Source organism: Podarcis liolepis (assembly GCF_965112155.1).
Source record: "Podarcis liolepis genome assembly, chromosome: 5".
In the NCBI taxonomy this organism is placed as follows: Eukaryota; Metazoa; Chordata; class Lepidosauria; order Squamata; family Lacertidae; genus Podarcis; species Podarcis liolepis.
In genome coordinates this window covers 16,570,289-16,583,105 of record NC_139556.1, presented here as the reverse complement: position 1 = coordinate 16,583,105, position 12,817 = coordinate 16,570,289, and the positions used below count along the sequence as shown (strand labels likewise).

At 50.1% G+C, this 12,817-nt stretch overlaps 1 protein-coding gene across 3 annotated transcripts in view; it reads right to left on the bottom strand.

Moving 5' to 3' along the window:
* Positions 1–12,817, bottom strand: part of PSD (pleckstrin and Sec7 domain containing) — a 118,883-nt gene that overhangs the window by 47,717 nt on the left and 58,349 nt on the right. For all 3 annotated transcript variants that reach the window (XM_083502389.1, XM_083502390.1, XM_083502391.1), the window contains 3 exons: positions 10,527–10,639; positions 7,435–7,493; positions 5,543–5,632 (listed from right to left, as the gene is read on the bottom strand). In XM_083502389.1, coding sequence (XP_083358515.1) covers positions 5,543–5,632; positions 7,435–7,493; positions 10,527–10,639 — 262 coding nt within the window. The remainder of the gene's footprint in view (positions 1–5,542; positions 5,633–7,434; positions 7,494–10,526; positions 10,640–12,817) is intronic.

The window sequence follows — 12,817 nt, the reverse complement described above, 5'->3', positions numbered from 1 at the left end:
GCAATGAGGGAACCGCCAGAAGGTCCAAATGTATGAACAAATTGTTGTTGGCATCTGTCTCTCTCAAGAGACAATGGAATGCGCCTCCAGGGATGAAGTCAAACCCCTGCGCTAGCCGCGCCAAAGTGGGTATGCAGGTGCTGGGCTGCCCGGATGACAAGACCCCTGCCCTCTCGGCTGCGCTGATGTGGTCCAAACGAAAGCAGAGTAATACGTTTGTCACCACCTTGACAGAAGGAGCTGCCGGAAGGAGGCATACAAGGCACCATCCAACCATCTTAGGTTTACTCCTTAGCCTTTTCTTCTCCAGGAGATATCTCACAAGGCAGCAGAGGCTTAGGATCAGAGTTTTCCTTCTCCTAGATGGGCTACCGTCCCAGGTGGACGAGCCCCATCTGCCCCTCATTTCCCTCTATGGCAAGTGCAGTAACTGCTGCCTTGGCCATTGGACCCACTATTGGTCTCGTCTTCCCAAGTCCCTAACTCACGGAAGGTTCGAAGCCTATCAGATACCCTCATCTGGTTTGTTGGCCAGTTGAAGCCACTTTCCAGGGCACAGGTCCAACGCCCTGGAGTCCTGGGTGCCCAAGCACCCACAAAATTTGCCATGAAGAGGCCGAGCACCCACAAATTTCGGTGCCAGGGCTACGCACGCTGCACGGCACTCATGGTCCCGGGCACCCACAGTTGTGAGGCCAAGTTGGCAGGGTGTGGCCGCTGTCGCCTACAGACAGCTTCTAGGAGCCACAGGTGAGAGATGATTACAGGGTGGGGACCAAAAGGGTGGGCAAACAACCCCAGAAGGAGCACAACATATCTCCCACCAGAGGCACTACCGCTCCCCTAACACCCCATACACCCCAGCATATGGGGCGAAGAAATATCCTGGTGGAAGGGACCGCTCTTAGGCAGAGGCTGTGACCAGCAGCTGAGAGAGACCTTGTGTTCCTACGTCCTTGAAGCACTATTGAACTATGAATCAGAAGCTATTCTAATTTACTTAGCCTCACTGTCTAAGAACACCATTTAGCTGACGCCGAGAAGGTCAGCGACCGTACCCACTGTCTTGGTACGTGTGGGAGAGTGGGGCGGGGGTCCTCTTCACTGCTCTAATTGTGGAAAGAGTGATGATGGAAGAATTCCAGGCTTCTACTCAGATGCCTGAATCATGCCTGTGATGCTCTTATTCCTTGCTTGCCGAGGGCAGATGAAGCCCCTTGCTAACTGGCTGTTTGCACAAGTTGTGTCAGTGCATGCAGGAGTAGCAGGAGATCTGAGCAGGAAGCCATTGCAAGGCTGCATCGCTAAGCCAGCAAACCTTTAAGAGATGTCTAGCCTGTTCCAGGGCCTCTGCCAGACAGAAGGAAGAGGTGCAAAGCTCACCCACCCACCCACCTCCTTGGCAGAAATGGCTGGTTGCTCAACACGCATTTCTTTTGCATACAGTTAAGTTAAGTGCTTAATTCGTTCCGGAGGTCCGTACTTAACCTGAAACTGTTCTTAACCTAAGAAATGCATAAGAAGTGGTGAAAACGGTGGATCATCAGAGGTGCTGATGGAAGTCCAACAAGACTGTATAAGTGATAAGCTTTGCGGTACATTTTATAATTTATATGTTAAAATTAATCAAAAATATTATATATATATATAAAAAGAAAGAAACTGTTCTTAACCTGAAGCACCACTTTAGCTAATGGGGCCTCCTGCTGCTGCTGCCGCGCCGCCAGAGCACGATTTCTGTTCTCATCCTGAAGCAAAGTTCTTAACCTGAAACACTATTTCTGGGTTAACGGAGTCTGTAACCTGAAGCGTATGTAACCTGAGGTACCACTGTATTTCTAACTCACCTTTCTTAGAAAAGTAAGCCAAGATAATTTTCTCAGGTTCCTGGGATCCAGTGCCAAGGGATACAGCACCACCTTTCTTTTCTTATGTAGAACAAGTGTGGTGTGTTCTACAAACAGGGACACCCACCCTCTCCGGTCAGCCATTAACCTCACTGGGTGACCACGGGACAAATACCAAAACTCTCAGCCTAACCTGCTTCACAGGGCTGTTGTGTGGATAAAATGGGGAGGGGGAAGAGAACCATGCATACTAGCCCGAGCTCCAAACTGTGTGTGTTCAGGACATCCCTGGCGGGAACGGGTCCTTGCAGAATTAAGTGGGGAAACTGAGGCATGGGTGCTGCAGAAAGCACACAGCAGCAGATCTGTATATGGAATACAAACTGCTTAACTGCTTCCTAGACCGATGTGCTACTGAGAAGATGAAACTGTTTCCTTCTGTGCGGCACCATGAGACTGGTGTCAACACAAAGATGAACAAGCAGAACAGAAGAGGTTGTCCTCTGACACTTGCACTGTGTGTACTGAGACACTGCTTCTTGCGAAGAGAAAAGAACAGAGAAAGCACACGGGTGCAAGGGAGAACAAAGGCCGTTGTCTGCAACATGCTTGTTTCGTTCAAGCCCTGGCTGCAAGATGGGATCCGTAGGCAATCACACCTTCCCGCCCCCAGTATACAACCACGCTGAAGCAAGAGCAGTGAGAATGGTTCCCGAATGCGTGCTTCCTTCTTCCCTCCTGAATAACTTTGATTTTTGCTTATTTTCTATTAGGCTGTGAGCCTATGCTCAGAACGGTCTTATTTTACGATGCTGTATAGCTCTTAGAAATGGGACGCGGGTGGCGCTGTGGGTTAAACCACAGAGCCTAGGACTTGCTGAACAGAAGGTTGGCGGTTCGAATCCCTATGACGGGGTGAGCTCCCGTTTCTCGGTCCCTGCTCCTGCCAACCTAGCAGTTCGAAAGCATGTCAAAGTGCAAGTAGATAAATAGGTACCGCTCCGGTGGGAAGGTAAACGGCATTTCCGTGTGCTGCTCTGGTTCGCCAGAAGCGGCTTAGTCATGCTGGCCACATGACCCAGAAACTGTACGCCAGCTCCCTTGGACAATAAAGTGAGATGAGTGCTGCAACCCCAGAGTCGGCCACGACTGGACCTAATGGTCAGGGGTCCCTTTCTTTACCTTTTTATAGCTCTTAGAAAATGTGCGTGTTGGGGGGGGCAAGTGGTTTTCATAAGTGTTTATTAATAATAGCGATCTCATTTTGTTTTGGATGATGCATGAACATGTCACAATAGGTACTGCCTTACGAAAGCATTCCTTTCTGCGTGAGGTGGGAGGGATCATTTTGTTGGGATATGAGTACTACGCAGCTGCAAACAAGTAGCTCGATGTTTACATCACATGATGTGGCTAGTCCTGGGAAAGGAAATTCCAGGCAGTTCACAGGATTCACAGAGCTTTGTTCCTGTGTAATATGAGACCTTCCTGTTGCGTGTGCTGTGTCACTTGCTCGGAGATAAGTCAGTGTCAACGGACATGTTTTCTGTACAGTTAAACAGTCAGAAATAAACGAGATGTAAATAGACTTTCTGACTATCTTCTTTCTCTTGCTGGTATGCAAGGAGGGAAGGGGGTGTGCATTTTCCACGCAGGGAAATGTCGCCTATCAAGGTCTTCCTGGACTGCCAGGATATCGACAACCAGAGTAGATCACTGGTAAACAAGCCCCGGGAGCCTGGGAGATGGGGCCAGCCTCTCCCGAGGGGGCTAGTTTTCCAACACATTTCCCCCCAGAAGTGAAACCAGGTACTATTTTAGCAAATAGGTGTATCCAGGAGGATGCCTAACTTCTTGTCACCAGCTGCCCTCTGTAAAAGCCTCCACAGGCTGTTTTCTTCCAGACGCACCTCCCCCTTCCACTTTAGGAGCCCAGCTGCAGGGGGTGGTAGTTAGTATCCCTTCTTGCCTCCTGATTCTCCTCTTCAAATGCTTCCCTTCCTCAGATCTTAGATTAGTGATATGAAGGAAATGAGGTCGGAGGGGTTCCCCCCCATAAGGTCTAGTTCTGCCCTAAGATGGTACCCACCACCCATAGTTCCTGTACATTCTTGTACTGAAAATAATTAACAAATGCCCTTTGAAAGAGTCACCTTTTAATTGCTCCAAAGCAAGTTAATTGGATAAATGTTGTAGCCCTACTTATTACAGGTTTTGGCTTTTTATCAGGCTCAGCCACCGGAGGAGTCGGGAGAATTCCCGTTTCCGCAAAATAAAGACTTCTTGGCTATGTCTGACACCATATTTTCCCCTATTATATATTGAGTAAGTTGACAGGAAAGTAGCCAGGAAATCACAGCAGCGGAGCAGCAAAAATGCATATTTGAAATGTGACATTTGAACCACATCTTGCAAAGACCTCCCCTCACCCTCCAAGATCTTCTAAAAGGTGTTTGGGTGTAAATTTGTATGTTTTGGTGTAAATTTTCAGACACTGCAAAAAATGCATTTCTTCATCTGTTACCTAATTGCGTCACCCAATTTTAAGGGCAGCCCAACTTTGTGACAGCAGGGGGAGTCTTTGAACAGAGCTGCCCTTGGGCTTTAAGGTGGCTGAGTCAGGACCAGCAAAGCTCTCTGTACCTCTGCCTTACCCCTGTTCTTTATCTATTTGCCACCCCTGGTTAGCTCAGTCCCCAAGCAGTCTGTTTCTGGAGGGCTAAGCAACTTGAAAGAGCACCCCTCTTTCCAAACTTTGTGAGCTGGTGCCCCCTGTAACTTCTTCAACCACCACCACCAGCATGGGAAATTCAAAGAGAGCCACCAGCTATTTATCCTATGGGTAGGTTAGCCCTGCAGGACACAGAAACTCAGGTCATTGGGAAGTTTTGGCAGACACAGTATGTGCATTTTCAAAGGAGTCTTCCCCAACACAAGGCCTGCATTTTATTTAGAGGTGGGGAGCCCTGAAGAAGCCAGAGGTTTTTAGGGTTCTTAGCCACATACTAGATTCCATGAAGGCAGTGACATAGCATGGGTTGCTGGTGCCCGGAGTGGGGCAAGTGTTGCACCCCCTTGTGGACTGGGCAGCAGGGATGGAGGCATGCACCGGTGTGTGTGGGGGGGAGACTTCCCACCTCTGGTGCTTTCCTGCCTTCCTCTCAGCCAGGCCAGATGGCACGTAGGTGGCGGTGGCGAGGTGCGGGGCTGAGGGGCATGCTGGCAGGCATCTGAACCAGGAGAGCTCAGGGCTGCCCTCGCGTGTCCTCTGTTGCCTTCCAGCCATGGCTTCCCACTGCTGGCAAGCCCAGCACCAGGAGCACTGAGAAATTCTGGGCCCGGGGCCACCCTCCCCCATGCTATGCCACTGCATGGAGGATTCTGCTCACTTTGATAACTACCAGTGCGCATCTTCTGGGATTCAGTGTGGAGAGTAGAGATCCTCTTCTGTTTCCAAGCACAGCAATCTCATAGCCATATCGCAGAATAAACGTCCTGGCTTCAGAAAGCCTCTGTTTGAAAACGTTGCTGGCCAGGACAATGGTGCCACTTTTTCCTATTCAAATGGCCTCTCTTGGATTGGGGAGTAGGGAAGCCCCTATTGGCCTGGGCAATTGTCCCAGAAATAATGCCATGCAAACAGATACCACAGCCTCTCCTTGCCCTGTGCAAGAAGAGCTCTTAACGGGATTTACCTTGAGCAGTTCCCGGGGGAAGTCACTGCCTTCGTTGAGTCCTTCCAGGTTCCCAATGAAATCTGAGCAGGACATCCGCTTCCCAATGTTCTGTTGAGGAGGAAAGGGGGAAGGAGTAAAGAGCGACAGAGTCATGAGAAACAGAAGCCATGAAGTCAGATTTATTAGGTTAAGATGTCAGAAGATATGGTGATAAGTGCCGGGTTGTATAGCATTATAAAATAAAAATGCTTAGGCAATGTAATGGAGGATAGGTGTCCAATGATGGCTTTTAGCCATGGTTGCTTAACACAATCTACATATCTAAGGTGGCAGCTGCTTGATGCAGTGTGGGGAGCTGAGGCACAGTGTGGGAAGACATTGCTGTATGGAATGACGGGAGTATTCTGTCCCATTGCCAGAGGTGATTCAACTGTCATTCTGTGGTCACCTTCTTTATGTGAAATTCAGCTTGGGTGTTTAGGGATCTTGTCCTTTATCCAGGGACAGAGCGTGGGAAGGGCCAGGGGGCCGTAGCCCCAGGCGCACAATTTTGAGGGTGCGTAAACAAAGTGCCCCCATGCAGGCTCCCCGCCCCGCCCTGCTTGCTGTCAAGGGTCTCTAGGCGGACCTGAACCCTGGCCTGGCCGCCACATCCTTGACCCCCTTGCTGAATGGCTGCCTGGCCAGCATTGGGGGGGATCCTCCTGGCCAGGGCCGCATCGGCTGGGTGCCCCCCTGTGTAGGTGGGTGGGTGGGCAGGCACAGGAGTGCGGCCCCATGAGCCCTCTGTGCAGGGCTGTCTTAAGCATATGCGGTGCAGGGGGTGCAAAGATCCACCCGGCGCCCCCCCAATTGCCGAGTTCCAGGCATGCAGGAGGGCAGAGCTGGCTGGCTGCCTCAGCGTCTCGCTGGCTCAGTCGCCCCAAACTCACGCCGCAGAGCCACCTGCAGCAGAAGAGCCCGCTGCAGTGCTCCGACCGACGGGCGGGCTCTTCCCCGGACTCGGGCCCTGGACTCTCGGCTTGGCACCCCTTAGAGCCTGGTGCCCAGGTGCCCCACACCCCTAGTACCTATGGGTAAGATGGCCCTGCCTCTGTGCCCTGCACCCGGCTGGCAGCATTGGTGGCAAGGGCTGGGCTGATGTGGTGGGTTTTGTTCCCCCTCTGCACATGCCCCGGGCACTGGCAAACGACGCAACGCCACTGCCTTCACCTCTGGCTGCAAAATGTACTGAGCTGGTTCTGGCTTGGAAGCATTTGGAGACCTTTCTAAGTCTTAGAACAACCATCTCTTATTCTGGGATGCTGCAAGTATTTATGCATGTATATACACATACATACATCAGCCAATCATTTCCTCTTGCCTTCCTTTGTGTTGGTCATCTTTTGCCACCCATTCTTTTCAGTCTCTCACCTCTTTCTCCACCCCCCCCCACCATGCTTACTTAATTTGGTCCCCATCCCTGTTTACAACCCCCCTTCTCTTAAATCACCCCTATTTTGCCACAGGTACATGGAGCATCCTGCCATATTCTGGAACCCCCTTCCAGATTCAGAATCAGGATGTATTTCAGCAAATGTCATTATTCTGCTTCTGAGCTAGGTCAGCTCCTGGCATTTTTAAAAATCCCCCATGTTCCTTTGATTTGCCATGGGGAAATTGCCACTGTGTTCTGGGCAGCAGGGAATTCTAAAGGAAGGTTGTAGGAAGCAGAACAGGCATATTTGGCACACAGGGGAGCTTCCAGACAATTGTACAATCTGGCTGCGACAATACACCATAGCTCATTTAGCTTAGTAGAAAGCCTTCCCAGCTCAGCAAAGGACATTTTCCTGCCTAGCTGCCTTGACGTATGTCAGTAAAAGGCTTTCAGCATACCAGCTAGAGAGTGGGAGGATAGAAGCACTTACATGGCCGTGGAGGTCTGTGTTTAAGAGCATCAAGGCGCAGGTCAGAGTGTGGGCTCCATCTGTAGCACAAGCACCAGAGAGAGAGATCATCAGCCCCCCATCCAGCCACCCTTCAATTTAGCGACCCCTTTTGCAGCTCGGCAACTTTCTCTCTGCCACGTGTGTTTACATGCTACACGAACCATTCCAAAATTTACATGAAATAAAAGAGGCCTGAGAGACCAATACCTCAAGGACTGCTTCTCTCCATATGAACCTACCCAGACCCTGAGATTGTCCCCTGTGGACCTTCTTCGTGTGCCTTCTCTACAAGAGGTCCGGAGGGCAGCAACTTGGGAACGGGCCTTTTCTGCAGTGACCCCGTTTGTGGAATGCTCTCCCCAGAGAAGTTTGCCTGGCGCCTTCATTACACACTTTTAGGTGCCAGGCGAAGACGTTCCTCTTCAACCCGGTCTTTGGCTGATTGACACCCGAGGCCCTTTTAGATGTGTTGTGGGCAGGGAATTATTGGTTTGTTTTTGTTCTTATCTCGATTACGCATTTTGTGTTTTTTATTTTGTCATTTTATGTTGCGAACCAGCCTGAGATCTAGGGGTAGAGGGTGGTATACAAATTTAACAAATGATAATAATTACAAAATGTAAGTTAAGAAAATAGAGCTTGATCCCAGTGTTACAGGATTTGGCCATTGGTTTGCGGCTTGATATAGGTAAAACAGCATTCTTTAATAGAAAAAAATGTCTGAAGTGGGCAAACCTGTTTCTTTGTTGGGTTATTCTTTGGGTGGGGGGGTTGTTGCTTTTGCTGTTTGCTGCTGTGTTATGCATTTTTGTGTTTTTATAGTGTAAACTGTCCTGTGATCCTCAGATGAAGGGCAGTATAGAAATTTAATAAATCATCATCATCACTGGTCAAAAGCTTCCCCAATGTGGACCACACCGGAGCTAAAAAGACTCTTTTAACTAGCTCAAAGGGTTGGGATAGCTCAGTCGATAGAGCATAAGACTGTTGATCTCATGGCCCCCCGTTGAGCAAAATATTCCTGCATTGCAGACTAGAATCAGACTAGATTACCCATGTGGTTCCTTCCAACTCTAAGATTCATAGCCACATGAGTGAACATTTGGAAGGAAAGCAACACGAGGTTTTGGCACACCGCAAGTGACCGAAGCAGTTATCTCCTATATCTACATATTGCCCAAGGAGTTTAGAAGGGGGCATTTGATCTTAGAATTTTCATTTAAGATGAGAGAAGTTGCTTTCCTAAGCCCTTCCATAGGCACCTGAGCACCTGCTGTCACTTTCAGAAAGGGGCATGTTTTAAAATATTTATTATGCAGTGTTCACCTTGGTTTTAAAATTCAAAAGAGTGTTGTCTTCTTCTCAAGTGCTTTCAGCTTCGTGCACAAGTCAAACACTCAATATTAGCTCTTGGGTGAATCATTGTGTTTTCTGTGTATTCCTGGTGACAACGTGAGCTTCCATAGCAGCAGCTCATTATGCTGTGATTCAGGCAACCATTCCTTTTGTTAGGCACGTTGCTTGATATTTCATCAATGGGAGCTAATGGATGGGAGGTTGCCCCTCCCCCCCTCCCCAGTTGATAATCTCTCTGTGTTTTTGAATGAGCAACCCAGACAGGCTGCAGGCAGCCTAAAAACTCAGTGCGGGGGAAGTTTTATCCCCAGTTACACAATATGCTTTACCTGTACTCATTAAGGCTGTATTAATTACAATAAAAATGATCATTATTACTGTTACCTGCACAGGCGCTGTAGGGACAGCAGGCCAGGTTGGAGTGGCCAGAGCATCCTTCAACTGCCTTTCCCTCTATTCTTCACCTCTTCCTTTTCATCCTTCTATCCAGCCCAACCTACTCCCTCCCTCGTTCTCACAACCCTTCTGATCTTTGGAAATTCAGCTTCTTGGCCTTCGCTTCCCTTTTGTGAAACAGCAAGTAGTGACTCAAACAACTCACTCCAACCCCATGAAGCAGAGGTTTTCAAACTTTTCAGGTCTACGGCTCCCTTGACCAACTACCGTATTTTTCGCTCTATAGGATGCACTTTTCCCCCTCCAAAAATTAAGGGGAAATGTGTGTGCGTCCTATGGAGCGAATGCAGGCTCCTTGCTTTCAGCGATAGCAACAAAAAGCCTCTGAAGCGCAGAGGGAGCGCTCCCTCCGCGCTCCAGAGGCTTCGCGTTGCTTTCGCTGAAGCCTGGAGAGCGAGAGGGGTCGGTGTGCACCGACCCCTCTCGCTCTCCAGGCTTCAGGGATAGCCGCCTGAAGCCAGGAGAGCAAGACTCTCCTGGCTTCAGCAGAGAGGGAGAGCTGCGCAGCGCCCCTTCAGCCAAGTGGGAGGAGAAATGGAAGGGGCTCCGTTTCTCCTGCCGCTTCGCTGAAGGGGCGCTGAGCAGAGAGGGGGAGATTTTTTTTTCTTGTTCTCCCCCTCTAAAACAAGGTGCGTCCTATGGTCCGGGGCGTCCTATAGAGCGAAAAATACGGTACATTCTTTCTGCGACATTCCTGTGGGGCTCAGGAGCCCAGTTAGGCCCCTTCCTTGCAGAGCTGGCAGCCCTTCACCCTTTTTCGAATGCCCTCCCTTGTAGAGTGTTCCCTCAGCCTCCTCTCTTCTTCCCTATCCTTGGGAGTCCTCTGGGCAGCTGCAGCTGCCACCCCTGGTCTCTGAGCCAGCCCCCCCCCTGCCCCAAAGAGAGGCGCCTCCTCACGCTGCCCCACAAGGGCCTAGGAAGCACTCCCTGGCCAGCCCCAGAGGCGCCATTCACCTGGGGAGCTTTTAGCTGGGGCTGCTGCAACAAACAGCTGTGCAAGCCTTTAGGAGGCAGAGATACAAGAGGGCATCAGAGGAGGGAGGGAAGGAAAGAGGGATTGAGGCCAGTGTTGCCCGCGGCACCCCTGACCATCATTCAAGGCACCCCAGGGTGCCATGGCACGCTGGTTGAAAACTACTGCCACGAAGCATAGAGATGACTGCTTGTGGCACTGCATGAGACGTCTCTGTGAACAGAACCAACTTTTTGGTCCAAGAACCTCAACCGCCCCTTTTCTCCTAGTTTCACAATTATCTCACCCTCAGAAGAGATGGCCTTGGGGTTGCACTCATAATAACGCTGCGAAAAATGAGCCAGGACTCTCTCCCGCTCCTGAGTCTCACCCATGAGGGCCAGCTCCTTTAGAAAAGATCTGGAAAGGAAACGAAGTGATGGTGACTCCTCAAAGCAATACCCATTGCCCTCTGACATCCTGATGTTTGAGCAGAGCACCGGAAACCTCTCTTCCTTCGGAGGTACGAAGTTTAAAGCGGCATTCACAGTGCTGTTACCACGGCCACCTGATCGTCCCATCTCTCCCTTCTTATCAGGCGCTGTAAACACCCAGGGATGACGCAGCACCCTTGTATCATCTTCATTTAATTAAAAAAGGTAAAGGGACCCCTGACCATTAGGTCCAGTCGTGACCGACTCTGGGGTTGCGGCGCTCCTCTCGCTTTACTGGCCGAGGGAGCCGGCGTACAGCTTCCGGGTCATGTGGCCAGCATGACTAAGCCACTTCTGGTGAATCAGAGCAGCGCATGGAAATGCCGTTTACCTTCCCGCCGGAGAGGTACCTATTTATCTACTTGCACTTTGACGTGCTTTCAACTGCTAGGCTGGCAGGAGCTGGGACCAAGCAACGGGAGCTCACCCCATCACAGGAATTCGAACTGCTGACCTTCTGATCATCAAGTCCTAGGCTCTGTGGTTTAACCCACAGCGCCACCCACGTCCCGCATTTAATTTACATGACTCTTAATTGCCAAGGTGGTTCGCCAAGAGGTTGATAAATAGGAAACCAGTTGCAAAGAATAAAAGCACACGCAATTACAATACCATATCACCCAACATTCCTCAGGTGAAAATAGGGGCCTTTCTCACCCCCCAACTGGCCCTCCTCGACCCCCCCATTTTTGTATCTTCCCCCTCAGAGCACTTCCACCACCACGGCACCAATGGGGCAGAGCACACATGTCCTCCGCAATCCTGAAAAAAACCCCTTAATCCTGATTTTATTTTATTCTTTGGCAGACTGACAAAAAGAAAAAGACACACCAATAAATAAATTTTAGAAAGGGGCAAAATTAGACAAGGATGCACATGGGGCTATCTGTTTAGCCCATTTTAGTGTTGGCTAAGTTCTAAAATCTTCCTGGAGTTTTTAACTGTGTATTGACAAATGTATTTTTTTCTGACTGACGGTCAAATAAAAGGTTGATGATGATGACATGGATGCACAAAGCATTTTTTTTTTTAAATCAAGACTCCTTGTACTCCACTCCCCCTTTCTTCTCGCTCAGGGTGCCCCTCCCTCTGCATGCCCCTCGAAACTGGTGTGTCGCTCAGGACTGGGCCTCGGCGGCTGTAGTCTCTCATCCTCCTTCACCCACCCTCCAGAAGCCGCCTCCAGCTGCCCAAGAGAGGAGCCTGGTAGTGGCGGCCATGGAGAGGCAACGGGACGCGCCATACAGCTGCCACTACTGTCATCGCCACACAGGACAAGCACTGGCTCACCCTCTTCCCCAAACTCGGCACTGGCAGGGGGAATAGGGACATTCCAGAATCAAATCAGAAGCTGGGACGGCTTTCGTAATTCTGGGACTGTCCCTGGAAAACAGGGGCAATTGGAGGTTATGCAATGCATGATCAAACTACTCAATCTGAACATTAAAACAGACATCGGCGGTAAAAATGGACAGTAAGAGAAACCCACAAGCACAGGCTATGGAGTGCTGCCAGCCTGCGGGCTTGTGTGGGTCGGCAAACTAAGGCCCGGGGGCCGCATCCGGCCCACTCGCCTTCTAAATCCGGCCCGCGATGGTCCAGGAATCAGCATGCTTTTACATGAGTGGAATGTGCCCTTTTATTTAAAATGCATCTCTGGGTTATTTGTGGGTCATAGGAATTTGTTCACCCCCCCCCAAATATAGTCCGGCCCCCCACAAGGTCTGAGGGACAGTGGACCAGCCCCCTGCTGAAAAAGTTTGCTGACTCCTGCTCTAGACTAGGGTTGCCACCTTTGTTCTGGCAAAATATAGGACAGGATGGAACAGGGTGGGGTGGGGCGGGGCAGTTGGGAGGTGATTCCTCCCCCCCCCAATCCGGTGCTGAAGCAACTTCAAAGCAATCCAGTACAATCTATTGCAGCCTAACAGGACAGTGCTTCTGGAATCTGTCACACACATATTACCGTATTTTTCGCCCTATAAGACGCACCAGACCATAAGACGCACCTAGTTTTTGGAGGAGGAAAACAAGAAAAAAAATATTCTGAATCCCAAAAATATTCTGAATCCATAAGACGCACACACATTTCCCCTTACTTTTT